Source organism: Mus caroli, chromosome 16, assembly GCF_900094665.2.
Source record: "Mus caroli chromosome 16, CAROLI_EIJ_v1.1, whole genome shotgun sequence".
Classification (NCBI taxonomy): domain Eukaryota; kingdom Metazoa; phylum Chordata; class Mammalia; order Rodentia; family Muridae; genus Mus; species Mus caroli.
In genome coordinates, this window is record NC_034585.1 from 85,160,219 (window position 1) to 85,183,772 (window position 23,554).

Sequence of the window (23,554 nt, forward strand, 5' to 3'; positions counted from 1 at the left end):
ACCCGTTACTGGAGCAGGGATATTTGTTAGCTTTATGATCACAAAACCCAGGAAGGTCAAATTTTCACGGGATTAGAGAAAAGGATGGCAGACATCATACATGGAATACTATTAAGAAACAAAAGCCTACTCATTCTCATATTTGTAATCTATTACTTAACCAGGGAAGCCACACTGAAGCATACACATTGAAGTCACACCACGTTTGGGCTCCTGGTACTTTAATCTCACAAACCTGTGACAACAAATTAAGTCTAGAAGAACAGGCTGTAAAGTTACACACACACACACGATATATATATGATATATACTACACTGTGATTTGTAATGAACTCATGAATAAAAACATCAAGCAGCTAGATTAAGGTAGCCATTCAAGGGAACACTTCTCTGACCAGAACTCTCCACATTTCAACACACTTGTGAAGCTCGGGAGCTCTGCGCAGGGTTTTACAGTGAACAAATGTATGGTACCTGCCTGGGAGCTACACGCCACACCCCTGGAACTAGTACTAACTTCTGGGATACCATTTCCATAAAAAAACAAAAAACACCACCACCACCACCACCAACAACAACAACAACAACAACAAAGAAAACAGTTTAAAGGGAGGAGTACTTTAAGAAAAGGGAATAAACATGGAACATTTCTAAATTTTATAACAATTACCAAGCTGCAGACTAAAGGGCTTACTGGAGCCAATGCTTAAGAAACTAGGAATGAAAAGCCAAGGGCCATCCTAAGCAAACTGCTCAACCCATGTTCTCCAGAAACCCTAACGTCAGCCACAGGGAAAGGGGCACCGTGTAGTGATGAATGAGGTAAGAGTGACAGATGGTTTGCGTGTTGTTGTTGTTGTTGTTTACTAGAAAGAACGTAATCTAGAAGACAGGAAAGCCGTAGCTATAAAACCGTTAAGGAGAAACTAAAGTGTCAGCTTTGAATTTCAAACCCAGTAAAACTTTCCCCAACTCATCCCATGAGGCCTGCCTTACCCAACCCAGAAGCAGCCATCGCAGTAAAGCCAAATTAAACACAACTCCTCCTTATGCACAACGGAGCAACAGCTCCTAACAAACTTATTAGCAAATCAAATCCAACAACACAGAGCAAGGCTCAGACATTATGATCAATATACGCCAGTAATACATTATGTAGGCTTGTCCTAAGAACACAGGCCGGCTTAGCCTTAACTAATGGAACTCATCCTATCAAGAGACTAGTCAAGAAACAGACTATAACATCTCAGTAGATGAAAAACACCCACTCCCGATAAAAGACGGCTTACAAATTCAGTGCCCTCCTCTCCCAACTCTGCCCCTAGACATGGCTCCTCTCATTTCCTATGGGGCCACGTTCACACCACACAGCTAGAAGCACATCTCTGAAGTTTGGCTTCTCTGGTTTGCTGTCGCCTTAGCATGCAGCCAAGAGCTCCAAGGAGAGACACTTACCAACAACTCGCTTAACCGGACCAGCATTGACTTCTCGTGCTCCTGGGTGTTTTCATCTTCTGGCTCCCTGCCACTGAAGGACACAGCCAGCCACTGTATACAGGACCGCAGAAGGGTCTTCCTCCAGGAGCCCAGCTCTTCTGCTGACTCTGCCAAGGCTGCTGAGACAGAGTCAGCCACGATCCAACTGCAGCAGGAGAACAGGGTAGCAGATCACAACACTACTAACTAAGGGCTGTGTGCACAGAGACTTGCACTACTGAGCATCACACTGACAGCAACAACAGGTCTCTCCACTCGGTGTTAACTAGGGCCTCCCCACCTCAGCACTGGTGACATACAGAGCCCGGTGCTTTTTTGGAAGACTGTTCACCGACACACTTGGTGACACTAGGTCCTCTCTACCCTCTGAAGACCAGAAACCACATCACCTCACCCTAGTTAGACCCTGCAAAACAACTTCTGGGGACACCACTTTAGTAGAACACTGCTCTCTGGGCATTGGTCCCAGCCATCTACATGCAGAGATGCACTTCTCCAGCCATGATGGCTGCTCTAGTCAGAACTGCTGTTGCATCTACTAATTATAAGATGACAGATGTTTTTCATTAACTTTCATCGTACATGACAAAGAGACATGTGACACTAAGAAGGGGAAAGAAACCCATCCAATGGCCTTGGTTTTCATACCTCTTGTGATTACTCAGAGTCCGAAGCATGTTGGGTAAATGGTCCATGAGGACATGCAGATCCTTGGTTCTTGCAAATGGAATGAGCTGGGCCAGGGCCTCCAGATGCAGCGCATCTTTGGAAGGCCCAGTGATATGAAAGAACCTGTCTCGCACTTGTCTCCACAGGGCCTTCAAGACAGGAGTGACAGCAGAGGACACTAGGTAGACACAAAGCAGAAGTCACTATATACAATGCAGAGTACTTATGAACAAGAGGTAGCCTATGGCAGCCTTCCTTTAGGAAGCAACAGGTCTCTCCACTCGGTGTTAACTAGGGCCTCCCCACCTCAGCACTGGTGACATACAGAGCCCGGTGCTTTTTTGGAAGACTGTTCTACCGACACACTTGGTGACACTAGGTCCTCTCTACCCTCTGGAGACCAGAAACCACATCACCTCACCCCAGTTAGACCCTGCAAAACAACTTCTGGGGACACCACTTTACACCACAGGCACAAATACAAAGTGATAGGGGAATGACTTTATGTTCACTATAAATGACTAAGCTGGAGGTGGTTGGTGCCAGACTTGAGGCTCAGCAGAGGGAGAGAATTGGGCTCCTGCTGCCCAGACTCAGTATGAACTCACCAACAACTTCCCTGAGGAAGAGGACAGTATAATGAGACAAGGGATGGATCAGCCTTCAGTTAGCTCAGCTCAATCAGAAACAGCCAGATCACCCAATGCCTGCCTACCCGCTACACCCTGTTTTCTAATTAGGACTGGATAGGCAGGCACCTGGGGCTGCACCTTACTTCCTAAGGTCAAGAGACAGGACAAGATGTCTCATCTTTCTCAGCCTAGAGATTCCAGTGAGAATAAGGAGCAGGACTGCACTGTGCGCATACATAAGTGACAGGGTTTAAGATGGCAAACCATTCTGTCTTTCCAGTGGAAACTCGTAAGTTGCCCAAGCCAGCTCTTCCCATACCTCCTGTTGGCCGCATGAAGCATTCTTGCGCCCTGTGCTGGAGGTACACATGGATAAGGGGGAAGAAGTCATCTAGGTGCTCCTGCAAGGTAGGCCCCACACCAGGCTGCCCACACCACAGCTCAAACTTCACAAGGTGGGTACCGCTGTACTGAAGCAGGAGGCTGGCAATGCCCAGGGCTGTCTGCGTCCGTCGGGTCAGGCAGTACTCAAGCACATTCACGGGGACCACGGGGGCCAGCACGGGGTCTTTCTGAAGAGTCTGAAGGAACACCGTGTCCAGCTCATGCTCAGCCAGAGTGGGGAGCAGAGCCCCCAGGCCTCGCACATACTCGGCGCGCCAGAGTAGCTCACTGCTCTGCAGCTGATCCTGGTGGCTGCTTGCCAGCAGTTGTACCAGGGTCTTTCCAAGACTGCTTAACTGTCTCTCCTTCCCAAGAGACTGTGTGCCTTGCTGGGTCAGCAGGTGGGCCTCTGGCAGGGCCAGTAGGGCCAGGGTGACTTCTCGAATCTGGACACCGTCCATGTACGGGTGCAGCTCTCGCAGGGCGTCCAGCTGAGGCAGGGTCTTGGGCGTTGAGGCTGAGTTCAGAGTCCTTGTGCGGAGCTCTATCAGCACACTTTGAGTGACGGCTTCTGAGTACTTTGCCAGAAGGCCCAACTGGCCCAGTTTATGGAGAATCGGGGAACTTGCCACCAGTAGCTGAAGAACCCCTGCACTGAAGTGGGCTGCTAGGAGCTTCACAAGGATAGGGCTGAGCGTGTGGGGGGGCAAGGCTTTCTGCTCCAGGGCGAGAAACCAGGTCTCCAGTGTGGGATGTTTAAGGATGGCCAGCAGCAGCTCCTCTACCGTCTGAAAGACAAAGTCAAGGGCGAACTTCATTCATCACAGAGCCAGAGGGAGGCCACAGCTACCGAAAGCGTTCTGTGTTCTCAGTGAGACAGATCAAGGGGCACATTGTAAGCCTGCTCTGTCCTACCCCAACTTGTAATGTCACTCTCAGGCATGTCTGCCACCTCCTGACTGTGGCGCTCTCAGGACACTATGGTCCTCTGGGGTGTCTGCACCTCCCATCCACTCCCTGCACAACAATGACAACCAGCCTGGGGGACAGTGTGTGCCTGCCTAGTCATCAGCACGTCATTCCCCAGCAGCTCAGACATAAGACAGCAAAACTGCCTTCCCTGTCATTCAGCGGAGGAGATGGCCATGCAGAAACAACAAGGGAGTAACAGCAGTCACCTGCCGCCTGTCAGTGCCTCGCTGCTGCTTTGCTCTACTGAACAGACCTGGTGGAGGGATGGTTCTATCCTAACAATTGGGGCAGAGTGGTCGGAGTTAGGCAATGTCCCTGGGGAGGCTGGACAGAAACTAATGCACAACTATGTACTGAAGCCAACCCTGTCTCCACTTTCAAGGGCCCCCAAGAAATGAGTTCTGGCCCAGGTGAATTCTAAGTCCTAACACACCACAGCCCAGGCAGGCTGGAAAATGATGGAGTCTGGTCTATCTCTCCTAGCCTTACCAAACACGATTCCTGTAAGATGGCCTACTGACTCCCAGGGACGCAAACACATTTCTTATACCATGTTTGTTTCTGAGGGAAGCAAAGGAACCTATCCCCTTTCCAACAAGGCTTTGCCAAACGGAGCCCAGAGATCCATCTCCCAGAAAGCCAATGTGGAGGTCAAGGGAGAAAGCAGCCTATTTCAGTCAGACTGAAATGAGAACATACTTCTCTCCAAGCCCACTGGGAGTTACCTGGCATACTACAACAGGAGAGTGCTGCTGCAGCAGACATGAGCCCCAGTCAGCAGCACACAGTTACCTGACCCTCCCTCTGACGTCCTCAGGAGGCTCAGGGTATAGGTACAAACAAGAGCTCAGTGCTGGCTTGACTATAAAGGACTAATTGGAAAGAAAGAACCCAAATTAAGCTGCTCGCCCTGGGCACGGGTTATAGATGGCTGGCAACATCTCAGGTGTAGTTTTCTACATTTCTCTATTTCCTACAGTGAACATACAACTCAGAAATAGCCAGTACCGGAAACCTTGTGGGAAAGGATAACAGGTTGAATGGGGGGAGGGGATACCTTGTCGGTAGCCAATTCAAGCGAAGCCACAGACTCCATGTCCAAAAAGAGATCCGCCTCGGCCCGGGCAGCCTCTAGCTTCTGCTGGTTCTGGGAGTCCAGCCGCTCAGCGTGGATGACCAGCTGCTTAAGGAGATCCAGGAGGGACCGAAGCAGAGCTGGGCCCACACTTCTGCCCAGCTGGAAGGAACACACGACCCTCAGACAAGGAAGGGCTGACCCGTCACCCAGTAGTGACTGCCAGGCCCCTGTGGAATCACAGTAGGAAACTGGAGGGGAGGCCAACGAAGTAAGACTTGGATGCAGAGTTTGCAAGGTTCTCTCACACGGGAGATCGGGCTTCCTCCAGAACTATAAGGCAATCCATCTTCCCTTCCCACCATCCTTCCCCAGATTAGCCCAAGCTGTAGCCAAGAGAGCACTTGGCATGTCCTCGCTACTCACAGGAGCATGGGATAAGGCAAACTCCTCTTCCTAACACCTCACTGAGATACAAATGCTAACTCTGCTGAAGTAAGGCAAAGGACGGCTCGGCAGGTAAAGGCACTAGGCTTGATGACCTGAGTGCAGTCCCCAGGAGCCACAGTGAAAGAAAATCGACTCCTACATGCCAGCCTCTGGCCTCCACATGCGCGCATGTGCACAACACGAAAGTAAATAAATAAATGTATGAAGGCTGGTTTTTGGGGGGAGGGTGGTTTTGATTTTTCAAGACAGGGTTTCTATTTGCAGCCTTGACTATCCTGGAACTCACAGAGATCAGTCTGCCTGTCTCCCGAGTGCTGGGACTAAAGGTAATTAAAGGTAATGTGTACCACCCCCTGGCTTTTTTTATTTAATAAGAGGACCGGGTCAGCCAGGAAACCTAACGTAGGAAAGTGTAAAAGCACAGCAGCCGAGTTCAAATGTGAGCTGCTGGACTCACAAACTATGGAAGACGAGCCTGGCCATGCTGCAATGGCCAGTCACCACAGGAAGGGCCTTGTCCTGAGTCCACACACTACCCCAACAGATGAGTGCTGCTGCCTCTGCACAGCTGTTCAAGGAGGGGCCCAGCACGGAAACTGCAGAGCTAAGAGTCAGGTCCTAGAATTGGGGTCTGCCTGTGGCATTATCCAGATTCCTGTCCCTCCCCGTGGTGCAGACTCAAAAGAGCACATGCTCTGCATGTGAGGGGCTGGAGGAGAAGGGAAGGCACTGACCTGGCTGAAGTTCTCCACAGTGCTCTTGAGGTACAGCAGTACCTGCTTGGCTGAGCGCAGCATGTGCTGCAGAGCCAGGCTTGGGACAGCATCGAGAAGCTGTGCCTGAACACTCTTATCCCCAAGTGTCCGGCTTTCATAGGCTGTTTGCAGCAGCGTGGAGAAGCAGGAAGATGGCGGGGGTGTACATGGTCCCGAGCTGCCGGACACCTGCAGCGGCTGAGGGATCAAAAAGGAAAGGATGGGAAGGAAACGACCTCAGAAGCAAAGGCTACACACACTGCTGACAACTGTGGTAATGTGTAATGAAGGGCGTTTCACACTAAGCATGCAGGGCAGTGTGGCACTGTACTCAAGGGAACTCCATCCCAACACTGACAGCCAGAGATTATCCTAGAGTGTACCTGCTGACAGAATGCACAGGTACCTAGCACTCGGTACAACGGACCTTTCAGTGAGGAGCTGACTGCCTCAGACGTGGGGTTTGATCACTGTGTTAGCAGGAAGACTTGCTGCAAACTAGAAAAGCACCCCACCTAAAGCAAAGGCCTGCTGCAAGCTACCTGCCCACCCCTCAATATCTTGTCCAAAGGACTGGAGAGGGGGGAATAGTTAAAGGAAAAGAAGGATCCAGAGCAGTCCCGCTCCAAACAAGTTATTCACTAATAACCGCCAAGCTGCCACCTAAATCTATACATGACTCACACACATGACTTCCTTCAGCTAATGAGCTCAGACACTGTGTCCAGAAGCCCAGTGGTTCTCAAAGCATGGTCTGAGGAGCAGGGTAGCAGCAGCATTACCTGCGACAGTGGGACAAAGGCTGGGTCTTAGGACCCCACTCCATAGCGGCAAGCTAGGTCCCGATTATGACCAGAGCCTGGCAACCAGGTTTAAATAAGCACCACAAAGGATGAATCCAGCTGGGATCCACTCCAGAGGGTGGACACCAACACGGCTGGCACAGGCAGAGTGGCACTGAACTAAACCATCTGGTGACTGTTGGTGACCATGGCCTCCTTGCAGAAGAAAGTGGCAATCCCTATTCTGAACATAAGCTCTGCAAACAGACTGACCAAACCTTGTCCCATCACTAACTGCTGGTGCAAGTTCTCTTCACGTGTGTAAGGGTGATCAGTCTTGGCCTACCTCTCAGAGGTAGTGGATCAAATGGCTTAAAATACACACAGAACACCACCAAAATGGCTGCCATCATAAGAAAAAGGCCCTATGCTGTCCGCATTTTTAAGCATAGCTGAGATGGAATGAATCCATACAAACCCACAGCAAGGTTGACTCTGTGCCCCGGTGTGTAGACACACAGCATCTGAGCAAGAATCCCACTCCACAGGTCCTCCCCATCGCCCCATTTCCTTTCCCAGTATGGAGCTCATGGGGCGTGCTGAGGGGCAGGCATGTTAGCTGAGAACACTAGGGTCTCCAGAAGACAGAGAGATAAACACTTCTTTTATGTGGGACGAAAAAGGAGGATGAGGCCAAGCAGAAGCAGTGACGAGGCACTCCTGTCATGAGGGAGCGGTGACAACATGACTGGCATTCCTCACATAAGCAGAGGACAGAGGAAGGTGAAGGCCCAACTCTGCCCAGCACAGCATCTGGACCCTGCAGCTGCCCGTCCAGCTACGCATCCAGCTGCACCAAGTGAAGAGACTTCGGGGGCAGTGAGTGCAGCTCACCAAGGCCTCCTGGGCTTGCGCAGGAATCCAGAGACTGTAGTATCTGTGAAACTGGGCAAGCTGCTGACTGCAGAGCAGGCTAACAGGCTCAAACTTGTCGTAAGACTGGAGCAGAAGACAAAGAGCTAGGGGGTCCCTCTGGGTATGGAGAAGGTCGGTCAACACTGCAGTCATATATGCCATGATGCTTTCCCCTGCAAGGAAACGGGGTGGGCAGGGTTAGGGATCAGTGAGGTTGCTTCTGAGATACTGACCTGATGCCCTTCCATATTCACATCAGACCCAGGAGCAGCAGCTCCATGAGGGGTCAGATGCCCATGTGGGAAGGCTCTATTTCAGTATGTGTGTATGTACACAGCACATGGTTTGAAACCAGGTCTTCAGGTCTGCAAGGGGAAACCCAGGTTTTATACAGCTAGACCAAAGCTACCTGGGCCAAGGACTTGCAGGTGGCTTTCTTGTCCCTTCTTCTGTCCTGGCACACAGGCCTCTCCGAGTCCCTCTCCAAATCCTCTAGGATAACCAGGATTGCCTTGCCCAACCATTATAGAAACCATGCCTTCAGATGAGATGGAAGAGCCTAGATCCCTGGGCCACTTCCCAGAAAACCACCACCAGGAAAGCCACCTGGCCTGTTCTGGCCTATGACAAGGTCTGGCAGGAAACAGACTTTTTACCCTCAAACTATTGCCATGTGGGCTCCTGGCTGTGGTGAAGTGTGGGCTCTCCAGACTGCTATGATTTGTGAGTGCTCTCAGGTTTAAGATACTCAGGAAACCCAACACAGCCAAGAATCGTCGCTACCCTGACAGCAGGACTGAGTGCTGGTAAGAAAACCTCAGCTATGGCTGTTCCATGGAGCTGTGTAAACAGAGCCTTCACATCCACCCTGTGCTCTGAGCTACAGGGTATGTCCATCACTGGAGAATCTGACAGCTGGCCCTTAGCACTTCAGCCCCCAGCATTCCCAACCCCAACACCACAAACACCCTAACCATGCACAGGTACCTGCTTCACATTCTGTCCCAAGGAGCAGCTTGTTCCTGGCTTCCAGAGCTGCAGGGACCAGAGCACTGAAGGGGAAGGTGAGCAGAATCATGTCCTCATTTAACAGGAACCCAATATCCTCGTCCAGGCCCTCGCTGCCTTCCACCAGGACGTCCACCATGTCCAGCACATCTGAGACAGAAGAGGGGAGGCAAGCTTAAGTAGGAGCCATCAGAGGATCCTACTCGAAACAGTCCAACACAGGGAGAGGCAAGAGAATGTTTATAAAAGGAGAAAAACAAAATGAACACATTTTCAGACTTCTCTAGAGGAAAAATGATTCCCAGAGTTTGGGCCTGAACAGGTGAAGACAAGGTCTACAGACTTTATGGTATTAGACAAAGTGCAGGCTACTCCGCTGAGGTGATACCTAAAGCTGCGGAACTTTACCCCAAGTTCAGACAAGCAAGCTGATACCTGAGAGGGCTATAGCATAGACAGCAATTGGGCACCTAGGTTCAAACCTCTTTTTCTCTCCTCCCTCCTCTTTTCCCAGCCCTTCCCTCTCACCTACCCTCCCATGGATATCAACCCGCCTTCGCATACCAACTTGCAATAGGACTAGGTGTATCTTTACCTACTGAGTCTAGAATCGGCAGCCTAGTTAGGGGAAAGGGATCCAAAGGCAGGCAACAGAATCAGAGATGGACCCTTCTCCAGTTGTTGGGAGTCCCACATGGAGACCAGGCTGCACATCTGTTACATATGTGTAGGAGGTCTAGGTCCATTCCATGCATGCTTTCTGGTTTATGGTTCAGTCTCAGTGAGCCCCTATGAGCCCAGATTAGTTGACTCTGAAGGTTTTCTTGTGTAGGCCTTGACTCCTTGGCTCCTTCAATCCTTCCTCCCCCTCTTCCACAAGATTCCCCAATGTCTGCCTAATGGTTGTCTGTGAGTCTCTGCATCTGTTTCCATCAACTGCTAGGTGAACAGGTTCAAATCTTGGGAGTTGCACGGAAGAACCTGTGAGAGCCAAAGTGATCTGGTCTCTGTTCCCAGTTCTCTGAATTGTATGTTAGAGAAAAGCAATACCGTCCTCACCTTAGAGCTGTTAACGAGGTTTCTGACATCTGTCAAGGGTAGACAACACACACACACACGGGAACACAGCGCTAAATTCTTCTTATACGGCCCAGTTTGTAAGTGAGATGGCTTCATTTCCAGAGTGGCTCATCTTTCTCACAAGCAACTGAGCTGTCTGTGCTCTGAGCAAAGCCTCAGCACAAGCCCTGCTCTGTCTAACGGTGACCTGAGGTTCTGGGCATGAGACCTACCATCAATATGGGAGATGGGGATGCTGACATCATCTGCATCTTGCTTCCCCACAGAGGCCTGCAGGGTGCTGGCTTCTTGGACAAACTCAGAGGCTTTGTCCGTGTATGAGTAAGGATTCGTCACCAGTGTCAGTAAAATCTGAACGTAAAAGACAGGTGAAGACAGTTAAATGGCAACAAGAGAAAGCTCAAAATGCCTTTGGTCAGGTAAGAAAATATGAAGTGCCTTTAATAATAATAATGATAATAATAATAATATAATTTTACTGAAAATATTTTAAAAGCTTTTTTCGTTAAGCAATTTTGAAAATATCTCTTCTATTCTGGTTTTTAACTTGGCTTAAATTTATTCTTTCATGAAAAAACAAGCTTCCCAAATAAAATCAAGAAGCACGCAGTAAGAATTGCTCTTTCAGAGGCTAACGTGGAGTGGGCTCTCAAGTCTAAGTGCCTGAGAAAGGCTCCGTGTGGCCCAGTCAGCCGCTCCAGCCGAGCCGCACACGGCTCCATGGAGCTCGCACTTACTTACCCGCTCCAGGAACTGAATGACGGCTTCCTTGCGCTCCTCTGCAGCGCTGTCCAGGTGCTCCAGCCAGAGCTCCAATTCTCTCCACGTGTGCTCGAACACACCCGTGTCCCGAAGGATCTGTTGGCAGTGGAGCCATGGGAAGGTCAGGGCAGAACCTACTTTCTGTCAGCTGCACACGTTTCAGACCAGCGTGCCAGCGTACAGGTGCAGCAGCCCTTCTCCTGGGACAGGACCCCCGCTGCTGAGACACAGGGCCGAGACCACTCCACGCCCCCTGGGGACAGCACGGCTCCTTTCTCACTACTGTGTGCACCCTTTCCTTTCCTTAGCTCCGAGAAGGAGAATGGCCCAGGTGGTTCTTAGAGAACTGGTTTTTCTCTGGATTTCCACAAAGACCAGAGAAGCACGTGTGATCCAACCTTTGACCTGGGGGAACTGCAAGCCTAGGTAAGAAGCCCACCACTCCTACCAAGGTAGAGCCTGGGGTGAGACAAGGCCTGTTTGCCAAATAAGTAACCCTCGTAATGGTCCACTGGTGTAGGGGGCACAGGGGCTAAGTGCTCTTACGGCCCAGAGCCCTGCAGGAGTGTGCATAAAACTCCCCCAACTGCAATGTGTACCTCTGCAGTTCTCAGTCATGAGGTCGGTAAGGAAATGGCTGCACTGGCAGGGACCAAAACAGCCGGCCTCAAGCCGCTCAGGTAAGAAGCTCAAAATGTAGCCTTGCAGCGAAAACCACCAAGTCTCATCTTGGCACTGACTACCACCATTAGTGTTTTTGAGACAGGGTGTGGCAATGTGGCATCAGAACTCCCGAGTCTAGACCACAGGCGTGCATTAGTGTATTACATGTCTGGCTGGTCAAGTGACCTTGGAGGAGTGAGTGCCACATGCAAGAGAGAAGCCAAGGGGACCAAGTCCTCACTCCTGCATCTCACTCTGGGGACACCTGAGATGGGGTGATGGACAAGGTGAGAGGCCCAGGGAAGTGTGGGAAGGAGGGACAAGCCACAGCTCTGCAACAGTTTCCAGGGGACCAGAGTATACACAGAGTGCTTGTCCTGACTGACTTCTAGTTCACCTTTCCGGTCCCCCCACATACACACAGACACAAAATAAACAAATAAAACATTATAAAAAATTTAAATTTACTATACTCCAAATAAAAAAATTCATAAGCCTCTACTGTACTCCTAGCCCATTTTACGCCACCACCACAAGGCCAGCCATGCAGCTGCTTATCAGAAGCGAAGCTGCTACAAGGTACCTTCATGATCAGAAGCTTAGTGGAGGACTTGAGCTGCCAATGGTTGCTATTCACAAACATCTTCATCAGTAGGTAAAACACCGAGCGTTCTCCTCCAATGATTTCTGCCTCGGGGCCTTCCTAGGGTTTGGACGTTATCTCAAATTGTTAATATGCACAAGTAACAAGGGGCAGTACTTGCTGAGCAGACGTGTGACTAACTGCATGCTCAGCACACTGCCAGGCTCATCATGTCAGCTCACTTTAACTACCAATCAGAGAGCAGTGCTGGGATGCTACACGGAAAAGACTTTAGGCACTCATTCAAACCCTCCATCAGCACATGGTAACACGCCGCCGCTGCTGCAGCAGCAACAACACGTAAGCATTTCTAGGGGCCACAGCTCAAGGTCTTCATGTATGTGGCTCACGGAATCCTCCCCTCAATCTAGGAGTGGCATGGCTGTTATCCTATCTGACTTACATAGAAACTGAAGTCCCAGAAGGTAGCAGTGTCCTGGAAACGAAGCTCCCGTGTAGACACTGCACACAGGTGGCTGTGTGGGCTGCATTTCATCAGGGGACCGTGTGAACACAGCAGCCACTCAGTGGACACATCATAAGGCCTTTATAACAGCCTCCAGACTGGGAACACGTGCCTTAGATCAGTGGCTCTCACCCTTCCTGATGCTGCAACCCTTTAGTTCAGTTCCTCATGTTGTGCTGACTTCAATCACAGAACTACTTCGTTGCTACTTTATAACTTTAATTTTTCTAGGGCTATGAAGTGTAATGTTAAGTATCTGATTTCTGATGGTCTTAGGTGACCCTTGTGGTCATTTGCCCCACATGCTGAGAAACCTGTCTTAGAGAGGTGCAGAGCCTCAGAGCCCTGGCCCAGACTCTGTAAAGTCTATGTAATGTGTCATGTCCCTTAGCGGAGAGGCTGATCCTGAATATGACAAAGTTCTGGGGATAACTTGGTCCAGTACACAATGCCCATACAGAAGATGCACTTCAGAAGTATGAAGTGGGTAGAGCACAGAATGTCAGCTACTGGTGTGTGTGTGTGTGTGTGTGTGTGTGTATAGTGCCCCTCCCCCACCCCTCCCCAACAGCTGTGTATTCCTGGCTGTGCTGGGCCTTGCTTTGTAGATCAAGCTCAAAAGATCTCCCTGCCTCTGCCTCTCAGGTGCTGGGAGTAAAGGCGAGCGCCACTACCTCCAGGCGTCAACCAGTGTCCTAAGAGTTGCCATTTCTTTCACATTAAATGGTCTCTTTTGGGCAAATTTTCATGGACAAAGATTGTGTGGGAAACATGTCTTAGTGTGACACTTCTTGTGATACTCAGGATCCAAAAGCACTCAGAGTGTCATGTCACAAAGTGCTGAAGGAAGGACTACGCAGCACTGTGTGTCATTTGCTGTCCCTTCTACTTGATAACTGCTCTCTGCCTCCATGGTTTCTATCACTCTCAAAGTGCTGACCTGATATGCAGATAAGATGGTGCAGCTATTGGTTAGTGACTGGACATTTGAAGAGGATTTCACGTTTACTTGTAAAGGTTTGCAGGGAAACTGAAGTACAGGGACTAAGCTCCTTTCTCCACCCTCCACGTCTCCTCCTAGAGAGAGCAGGTGTCCTAGCTTCTTTCTAGTAATGGCCTGTACACACACATGTGTGAATAGTTGTGAGTGTGCAAGCACATGTGCACACATCCATGCTTGTATCCTCTCCCTTTGAATGATAACTATTATTATATTTTTCTTTTACTAACTTAATGATACATTTGCATTGGTTTACATGTAAATTCTCCTACTCCTTTGACTCACTGCCTGCTACTCCACAACATATTATGATCTGGATTGCTTTGCTTTTAAGGTGAGGTCCAAGTTTCTTTTATTTAAAAAAAAAAAAAAAAACGTATGAAGGAGAGGTAGCTCAGTGGCTCAGTGCTTAACTGGTACATGCAGGCTTTAGGTTCTATCCCTAGCACCAGTGTAAAAAAGGACCATTTTTCTCTCTTTCTAAGTGGAGCCCAACTCTCCCGGTATGAAAGTCTATCAACATACAGCACGTCACTTCAGGAAGGAGCCAGCTGAAGGCTGACAGGAGGACTGTGGGCAGCACTACCTGGGCTCAGTCCCGAGCTATAGCACTGCACATGTGTCCTGAACTCTCTCTGACCCCAGCAGCCTGCTGGGCATGGTATGGGTGGAGCAGCCAAAGCACTTTGTGTAACCTGCTATCTTGTAAGTCCTTATGCAATTATGAATTGTCCTCAACTCAGAAAGAGAGCATCATGCAAATACAGACACCTTTCTGAAAATGCTGTGTATAAATGTCAGCACGCCTTTCCATGCTACTGGCTCTCTATAAACAGGCACACAGGAGCCAAGCCACTGTACGGCCTGAGGCACTCAGAAGCACATGTAATCTTGCTGGTCATCCCTCAGTGCACAGGAGGGACAGCATCGAGGGTTAGAGGGCACAGGTGAACATCTGGTGCCTGGTGACCTTCCCTACATGAGTGAACATTCTGGCCCTAGAAAATGCTACTGAAGACATGCAAACACTGTGCCCAATATCTGCCAGCATTTCTGCCAGCCAGCTCTCTGCTAGCACAGTGGTGTTCCCATCCTGGCTACTGAGTTCTTTCAGGGTGAGGTCAAAGGGAAAGCGATGTGCTTTATTTCCAAGTGTGTTCACTGACAGAACTGTGAAAGCCAGCCGAGCACACTTGCAGAAAAAGACTGGAGATGTCCGACTCCTACCTGTGCCTTTAGCCACAAAAACTTGTTAGCAGGCAGTTCCAGGGCCACCTTGAGCATGTGGTGCTGCAGGATGGGCGGGACCTCCTGAGGAGGGCCCTGCTCAGAGATGATGCCTGCAGCCAGAGATCAGGAAAACACAAGATTACCCAGAATTGAGACCCTGACTCAGAGAAGAAAAAAAGATATAATTTGTTCCCTGTGTTCCATGCTCCCTAAGGCTGTGGGAAACATTCCTCTCTTGACACCCCCTACCTGATGACTATGGGGATTTGTCAACCAAAGTCCAAATTGTACATGCCCAAAACAACCCTTGTCTGTCCCTTAGCCAATTTTAACTATAATTATAACTGAAGTCACCATACTAGAGCATATCATGCTACCTCTAAGTGTGGTCCCGAACTCATGACGCTTATATCACCCCATTACACTATGCAGAGAACAGGCCCTATTATCCAAGCCATAAGTATTTTGTGGAGAGAGACTATGGCCGCCAAGCCTGACCACTGACCCCGTTCCCTAGCCTGTTCTCTAGAGTCCTCTCCTGCTTGGGAAGGATACTGCTACTAAGACCTACACGGCCGTATCTCTGTAAATTTCATGTTCACGTGGAAAAGACAACTTTTCACCCTTGATGATTAAAATGCTAATTACAAGTCTTGAAAATAATTATTTCAGTAACTTATATAAATTCCAAGAATGGTATTTTTGCAAGTCATCTGTAGGCCCAATTATAACGTCGATTTTATTAGGTAAACTTGATCATCAAGGAACTGTGTCCAGACCAGCATGATGATAATTTATACAAGATGGCTTGAGCCTGACTCACTCAAGTAAAACACAATGTAGCCATGCACACTGCACCTCTGTATAAACAGGATGGCATGTCCCTTCTGCAGGGCTCTCCTTTCTTCTGTCCCCTTGCACCCTTGCCTTGGAGTAAGTACCAAATCACCTAGTTTGGGAGCAACCCTGAGCATTGCCCAGGCTGGTGGGCTTTTCTCCACTCTCACTGATATCCTATGTGTTCAATAAGTATGTAATATGGACTCCAGCTAGCAGAGAAAATAGTGGGACAAATAAATTATGATGGCAGATAACATCTGCTGATAAACTACCTACACTACCCCTTCCTGATCCTCAGCTCCTAGACTCTTGCTGCAGTTTATTGGAGTGTCCTTTATCCCTACTGGCAGGAACAGAGGCGGCTCACATGCAGTCCCTTAAGACCCACCTTTTAGGAGCTTGCTGAAGTCAAAGTTGTACTGCATGATCACGTGGGGAACGACCTGCTGGTAGAGGCATATGACTTGGAGCAGAACTGATTTCAGAAGAATTGTTTCTGCATCATCTGCACCAAAGGGAGACAACATGCGTTAGGACAAATATGTGTCTTTGTCCCTGATCAGGTAAGCATCCACACTACAGCCCTAGCCAACTGCATACATACTCAGGCTACAGAAACACAGTGACGACACTTCAGGGCCAGTGTGGTAACAGGGTGGATGCTGCTCCAGGGACTGGTCTTAAGCCTTCTTTACTGTGGTAGCCTGGCTAAGCAATAAAGCAAGGCTACCTACCAATATCTAGGCTTCCTGTCCCCATCTAAGCAGTGGGGATACACAGTAAGGACTGCCCTGTAGTGTCTAAATATGGAAAATCATACCTGGCCAATACCATATTTTAACACAAGATGGGCCTTGTAGCCCACTCCATGTGCACAGCAACCAAGAGTCCTTACCCACTCACACAGCATGGGTGGTCAAATCTTCAGAGAGACATGGTGCTGGCATATAAAGACTGAAACTATTTCTGATACTAAAATTTACAATTCTACATAATGCTTCCCCCTAAGCAAAGAAGGATACAAGAATCTTTGTGCCCTCCCAGAGGAGCCTTGACACAGAACTGCTTGAGGATCCTCTGGGGAGCCATCCCGGCTGCCCGACATCTCTGTCCCAGGTCAGCAGAAACAGCTGAGGGTCTCACCATGCTGGACAGCTTTAGAGACAGCAGGCATCTTGCTACTGCTCTTCTTCCCTTTCTCGTGGTCCTCCTTAATCTCTTGCTTTTTAAATGACTGCCAGACCCAAATAACAGTGTTCAGATCTGGCAAAATCTAAGTGTAGAAGAGATGCAAAGATTAAAAATCAATCATCTGAAACACGGCAAGACATCAACGACCTGATGCATTAACAGGGAGAAAGCAAAAGCAAACCAGAGAAGGAACCAAGAGAGGGCGAGAACAGCGCATCCCTGGAAGCTTGCAGTGTATCCCACAACTGCACTCAGTCTTCACTCAAACCAGGCAGTGGGACAGGAGGGACTCTTCTCGGAAACACTGCCAACTACCAACAGGGGCTCCACACTGCTGCCGTGTGTAGAAGCCATGTCTTACAAGCAGAATTAGCCATGGAGAAAACAGATGTTCTCCAGCCACCAACACTCATTCCCTTCTAACTGGAGCCAGAGCACCATCGCACAACATCAGCGTGTGTGCACTTACAGGTAGGGAAAGAAGCACGGCACAGCCTCAAATGCGCCCCAGGTCCTGCTAGAATGAGAACCCCCCCGTTTCCGTGCAAAAGCAAGCCACACTCTGGCCCCTAGCTCGCGCACAGCTCTGTGAGGTCTAAGTGACATCTACAAGCAAACATTTTACCAGCTGCTCCTGGGCACTCCCTGCTAGCCTCTCTATCCAGCAGCTAAGAGGACACAGCCCTCGGCTCCCACCCAATGTCCCAGGATAACTCTTTCTTTCTTCTGTGCTTGGTGAAGGGGTCTGCAGTGAAAATTCAAACCTGGACCTCAACCCACCTTGCCCAAGGCTTCTCTGAAGAGCTGAACAAATTCTTCCATCATCTCAGCTGTGTACACGTCTGAATCTTGCCATGTCTCTTTGTCCAGACAGTGGTCAACTGTTTTTAATGCTCTCTTCAAAATGTCCGAAATAAGGGATAATGCTGAGTGTTTTACAGGTATGCTGTCCAACTGGGAAGAAAAGAGAATTAAAAGTCACATGTGTGTCTCAGGGACAACGGTGCTTGAAGGGCTCTTGCTCTTCAGGTTACTATTGGGGAAAAGCAAAAGAGACGGCAGGACTCTCCACTGAGAAGATGTGACCTGGGGACCTTAGACATCTACTCTATTACACGACAGCAGTTGCCAGCAAGCAGCCCCTGTAGGCAGAGCCCCACAGTAGACCTTGTTCTGCATGTACTTCTTAGTCAGTCCTCCCAGACAACACTCAGCTATTACGTATTATCTGCAGTGACAGCACAGGGTCTCTCCCTAGCAGCCACTTGAGGTCCATAAGAAGCACTCACATGAAGTAAGGCAGAAAGAAGTCAAGAAAACATGGCAGGTTGCTCATGATGAAGACTAAGCAACTTTGAGGACTTCAATAAAATCTGCCCCCAAAAGTATATGCTAAAAGTCTAGTTCCAATATGGTGGTAGTGAGAGGAGGTCGGGCCATTGCGTAGGCTTAAGCTGTGAGTTAACACAGTTCTCATGGCATGAGTTGATTTCTAGAAGCAAGTGTTGTTACAAAAAAAAACAAAAACAAAAACAAAACAAACCTGGGCCAGGATTGGTGGTGCATGCTGCATGCCTGTAGTTCTAGCACCCAGAAGACTGAGGCAAGAGGACCACGTGACCATCAAGAAATCACAAGTGAATAAACAAGTAAACCAGCCCCTCGGTAGTCGCCAGCTCCTTCCTCGCCATGTGTTCCCGCCCACTCGGCAAACACTGTGGCTCTTTTTGCTCATCCATTGCTGCTCATGACACAGTAAGTGGGGCCTCACTAAAGCCTAACTAAACACACGAGGTCACTCAACCTTGGACGTTAGCCCCTAAAAGTTATGCACAATTACACAACTTAAGGCGTTGGAATAGCGACAAAAGATGAGTAACACAAAAGCAACCCACACCACAGACTTCTGACACTAGCCCAGAGCTCCTTAGTTAGAGAACAACCATGAAGTCTGTCAAGGACCTCAATGACTTCAGAGACTCAGTGATTGATGTTCCAGGACCCACAGGTCCTATTAGCAAAAGAGGGTGGGCCCAGTACACTGTGGCAAAAAACAGGAACCCGCAGTGATGTTTCTGATGGAATATGGGGAACGCTACCAGAAATAAAATGTCAATTCTTTTCTAAAGTTTGGTTTGTGTGTGTGCTGTGTCTGTGTGTCTGAGTGTGAGTATAGGCACATGAGTGCAGGTGTCTGTAGGTCAGGAGACAGTATCAGATGTCCTGGAGGTGGAGCTACAGGCAGCTGTGAGCTGCCCAACATGGGTGCAGGGAACTAAAGTGAGTCTTCCAGAAGACGAGCAAGTGCTCTTAGCCACTAAATCATGAAACACACTATAAGTATCACTTTCCCCCAGCACTGCCTGAAAACAGCTGTTCCTCGATGTAAAAGGAAATCTAACCCTGGTCTATTAGGCCCTTGAAAGAATTAAGAGATTGGCTGAAACTTTTGCCACTATTTCCAGATATCCTGAATGAATGAAGTCTTACTGCAGCTTCTTCCCTTCCTCTAACATTTCCCACATCCACACACCCTACAGAAGTGCAGAGAGACAGGGGTCCCCACAGTATGCTGAAGCAGAGCTGAAGACACCATGCTAATCAGTGCCAGAAGAAATGGCTAACCCCAGGTGCACAGTTGCCCTCATTGGTGACTTCAAGCCAAAGCTCTGTCTGACAAAACAGTCATATACCATCAGCAGGTGTTTTCAGGGACCACACGCCGTAGATGGCTCTGCAAGAGAAAGCTGTGTGTGTGTGTGTGTGTGCTTTGCCTGAATGCATGTATATCTGGCACCACATGAACCACATGTACATACACTGACAGCAGAGGCCACAAGAGGGTGTCTGATCCCCTGAAACCGAAGTGACAGATGGTTGTAAGTCAACACTTGCTGGGAACTGAACTTATCTTCTCTGGAAGAGCCAGGCCTCTTAACCACTGACTGAGTCATCTCTCTTTCCCTGTGACTTACATTTAATGCCTGAGTGAACATGATCTTATTGCACACCAGAGGCACTGTGGTCACCATCACCATCGCCAGGAGCCTTGGCAATGGGATAAACTCTCTGGTCCAAAAGGCCGGGGAAATCTCTGGCTGGGCCTCATAGATCTACAAAAGGAAGAGAGAGACTGAGTTACAGATGGAAGAAATACTATGTGTAAGTCCCCCAAATCCACTATATATCACTACACAAACTGCTAGGATGTCAAAGCTGGACCTCCATGAGAATACTAGACACACAGTAACCAAGCTACACCGTAAGAATTCAAGCCAGTCTATAACATCACACAAGTGCCCCTTCAGCAGCATAGGGCTGGAGAGCAATAGAAGCAGTTCCCAGAACAGAGCTGGCACAGGGCAGCTTTTCTATGCTCGGCCAAGATGAGTGCTTCTCACGGGACTTAGGAGGCCTGTATTCACAGGTGCTCTAAGGAAACCATGAGTCAAAAGGCCAATCTGAGGCAGAAGCCAACCATCATGGAAATGTCCCCAACTGAAGACCATAAATCAGAGAGGAAGCGAAGCCACACTAGGTGTCACTACTATAGTTCTACTTGTTTCATTTATAGTTAAGTGTGATCTGCAAATCCAAGACCCACAACTCTCTGAACACCAATATGATGTTCAAGTTTCTTATCTTAGAGCATTTCAAACTTCAGATTTACAGAGCTGCCTCAGTGAGCAAGAGCACTGGATGCAAAATACCACGCATGACTGTGTGTACTGGCTGGTTTTGTGTGCCAACCTGACACAGCTGGAGTTATCACAGAGAAAGGAGCTTCAGTTGAGGAAATGCCTCCACGAGATCCAGCTGTGGGGCATTTTTTCAATTAGTGATTGAGTGCGGAGGTCCCCTTGTGGGTGGTGCCATTCCTGGACTGGTTGTCCTGGGTTCTATAAGAGAGCAAGCTGAGCAAGCCAGGGGAAGCAAGCCAGTAATGAACATCCCTCCGTGGCCTCTGCATCAGCTCCTGCTTCCTGACCTGCTTGAGTTCCAGTCCTGACTTCCTTTAGTGATAAACAGCGGTTTGGAGGTGTAAGCTGAATAAACCCTTTCCTCCCCAACTTGCTTCTTGGTTATGATGTTTGTGCAGGAATAGAAACCCTGACTAAGACAGCTGTGCATGTTCTGCAGCCCCAGTGGTGTGTGGGGAAGACACAGGAGGATTGCCATGCTCGCAAACAAGCTTGTAGAGATTATACTGAGTAACAAATCCCACTCCACCCCTACCCACACAACCCCTCCTGGTCACAAGCATTCAAGAATGGGCTAGCTACCCGGATAGTCACACCACTCAAACACTGCATTACTTCCTGCAAGTTCTAGTGTTCTGTTCAGATGCCACTGATATCAGCCTCAATTGTGACTCCCAAGGATCAGAAATGAGCTCAACTGAACCAAGAGGGAAAATTCCAAATCCTGCTCAGTGAGAAACCAATGCTGCCATAGCCAAGGCCACCAAATCCCATGGTCTCCAATACCCTGTCCCTGAGCCAGGCTTCAGTGCTCACCCCAGCAGACCAGCACGCGCACTGCACTGGCTCCAGTCCTCGGACGGCCCTACCCGCCAACAGCTTGGCTCAGCTCTGTACCTTGTTTAGCAGCTTCACGTTGTTTAGCCAAGTGGACTTCACTCTTGGGAGAAAGGAAAATGTGACTTCCTTGAAGTATTTGGTCAGCAGGTCCGGGCACACCTTCAGAATGCTCACCACAAGTGAGGCCACCAGCTCATCACCAGCTGCAGTTTTCAAACTCAACAAGAAGTGCAAGAGTGTCAGGTTGCCTCCTCTGTTAGGACAGAGACAAGACCAGAAAGGTCAACAAGACAAGTTTAAATACACTGAGCACTGGAGTCACTTTCAGAGACACACAGTCACATGACAGTGAGTACACTCTCTCCAGGGTACCCACCCGACAGGGTATGCCTTGGCCTGAGGGGACACAAAGGGCTTTAATCTCCCTCCTTTACTTCTGAATGGCTGAAAAGGTGTCTAGTTCACCTCACTTGGCAGTTGGAGCCCTAGGGAAGGAATCCTATGGGAAAAGAGTCATGGTGTCCCCAAATAGGCGGAGCATCTTCAAGCATAGGATGAGGATGAGAGTAAAGCCAGGCATGGCAGCACATTTCTGAAACTCACGCTGTTCAAGAGGCTGTAGTGGGAAGGCTGTTTTAAGTGTGCAAGCTCTAGACCAGCCTGGGCAGCAAACAAAAGCCAGCAGGAAACCCTGCTGACACTAAGCCTCCCAGGGAGCCCCGACCCAGGATCTTGTAAGCTGAAGCTTCAGGCTCCATGCTTCATCTGCCCTGAGCCTTAAGACTACTCTCCACAGCTGCCTGACCCTGGGTGGTCAGAGCAGCCAATGTACCCAGGCTTTGCTGTCTGCTCTTAAATGGCTCCCTAGATTGTCATACTATGGGCTACCACCTACCCTTGACAGTTATAGCCATCTGTCTTTGTCTATCATCACTTCAGGTCACAACAGCAGTGCTGGGCAGTCACAGAGACTGGCCTGTCAAGCTTGATCTACTACTTGGCTCCCACAGAAAAGGCTGCCATCCCTCGCTCTATGCTGGCCCCTTGTCTTCAGTGATCACTTACGGTATGGCAGCCACCATCCTGGACAATGAACAGTCTCTGCTCTTACTTCTCATCAATCAGACTATGAACAAAGAAATAACTACACCTGGTGGTGAAAAGCCACAGAAGTCTTGGCTAGGCAAAATGAGTGACAACAGAGGGGCTATCTTAACAACAGGATTATCAGGGTAAGCTTCCCTGAAGTGGTGGCACTTGTATGGGGACCAGAAGAAATAAGGGGATGAGTCCTATGACTGTCGGGGCAACCTGCTTTGAATTCCTCTGCTCTTTCCACTTCCAACAGCGCACTGTTCCCTCCTCAGCCCCTAAATACAACACTTAGTGTCTGCCAATAGCTTCAAAACTTCCACATCAACTACAGTTTTTGCAAACTTATAAGCACTTCAACTGATGCTCTAAATGCTTACTAAGTGACCATCTTTCTCAGGGCATAGTAATAAAAGGGGAATCACCTAGAGGCATGTAAGTAACAGTAACAGTTCTAACATCGTACCAAATCCTAAAATCCTTAAGTTGCACCTTAATAGGAAAATGACTTCATTCTGATGAGGAAAAAAAGCTCCTATTAAGTCAGGGCTAGAGATACACTCAGGTGTAGGGGCCTTGCCTGGAAGGCTTAATGCCCTAGGTGTGATTCCCAGCACACAGAATAAAATAAAAATAGAAAATAATATTAAAAGATAAAATAAATGTAGTAAATTTAATCAGAATACCCTTAAAACAAATCTATAGTCATAGGCAGATTTCCCACCATGCCACCAAGCTGAAGGTATCCGTTATGTCCCTACAGCTGTAACTCCAGTTACAAGTTAGAAGTAACTGAATTCTTTTGTGCTTGTTCGCTTGCTTTTTTCGAGACAGGGTTTCTCTGTGGAGCCCTGGCTGTCCTGGAACTCACCCTGTAGACCAGGTTGGCCTCGAACTCAGAAATCCG

General features: G+C 48.9%; 1 protein-coding gene across 1 annotated transcript in view; it reads right to left on the reverse strand.

Annotated features, from left to right (window-relative positions):
- The window catches only part of Urb1 (URB1 ribosome biogenesis homolog), a 60,450-nt gene that overhangs the window by 21,286 nt on the left and 15,610 nt on the right, over window positions 1-23,554 (reverse strand). Inside the window, exons 9-24 of the mRNA XM_021184858.1 lie at window positions 21,613-21,808; window positions 19,990-20,127; window positions 17,795-17,968; window positions 16,967-17,096; window positions 16,212-16,328; window positions 14,981-15,093; window positions 12,228-12,347; window positions 10,961-11,077; window positions 10,432-10,570; window positions 9,119-9,289; window positions 8,111-8,304; window positions 6,414-6,632; window positions 5,212-5,391; window positions 3,118-3,970; window positions 2,146-2,344; window positions 1,456-1,642 (exon numbers count right to left, since the gene is read on the reverse strand). Of these exons, the coding sequence (XP_021040517.1) occupies window positions 1,456-1,642; window positions 2,146-2,344; window positions 3,118-3,970; window positions 5,212-5,391; window positions 6,414-6,632; window positions 8,111-8,304; window positions 9,119-9,289; window positions 10,432-10,570; window positions 10,961-11,077; window positions 12,228-12,347; window positions 14,981-15,093; window positions 16,212-16,328; window positions 16,967-17,096; window positions 17,795-17,968; window positions 19,990-20,127; window positions 21,613-21,808 (3,247 nt within the window). The remainder of the gene's footprint in view (window positions 1-1,455; window positions 1,643-2,145; window positions 2,345-3,117; window positions 3,971-5,211; window positions 5,392-6,413; window positions 6,633-8,110; window positions 8,305-9,118; window positions 9,290-10,431; window positions 10,571-10,960; window positions 11,078-12,227; window positions 12,348-14,980; window positions 15,094-16,211; window positions 16,329-16,966; window positions 17,097-17,794; window positions 17,969-19,989; window positions 20,128-21,612; window positions 21,809-23,554) is intronic.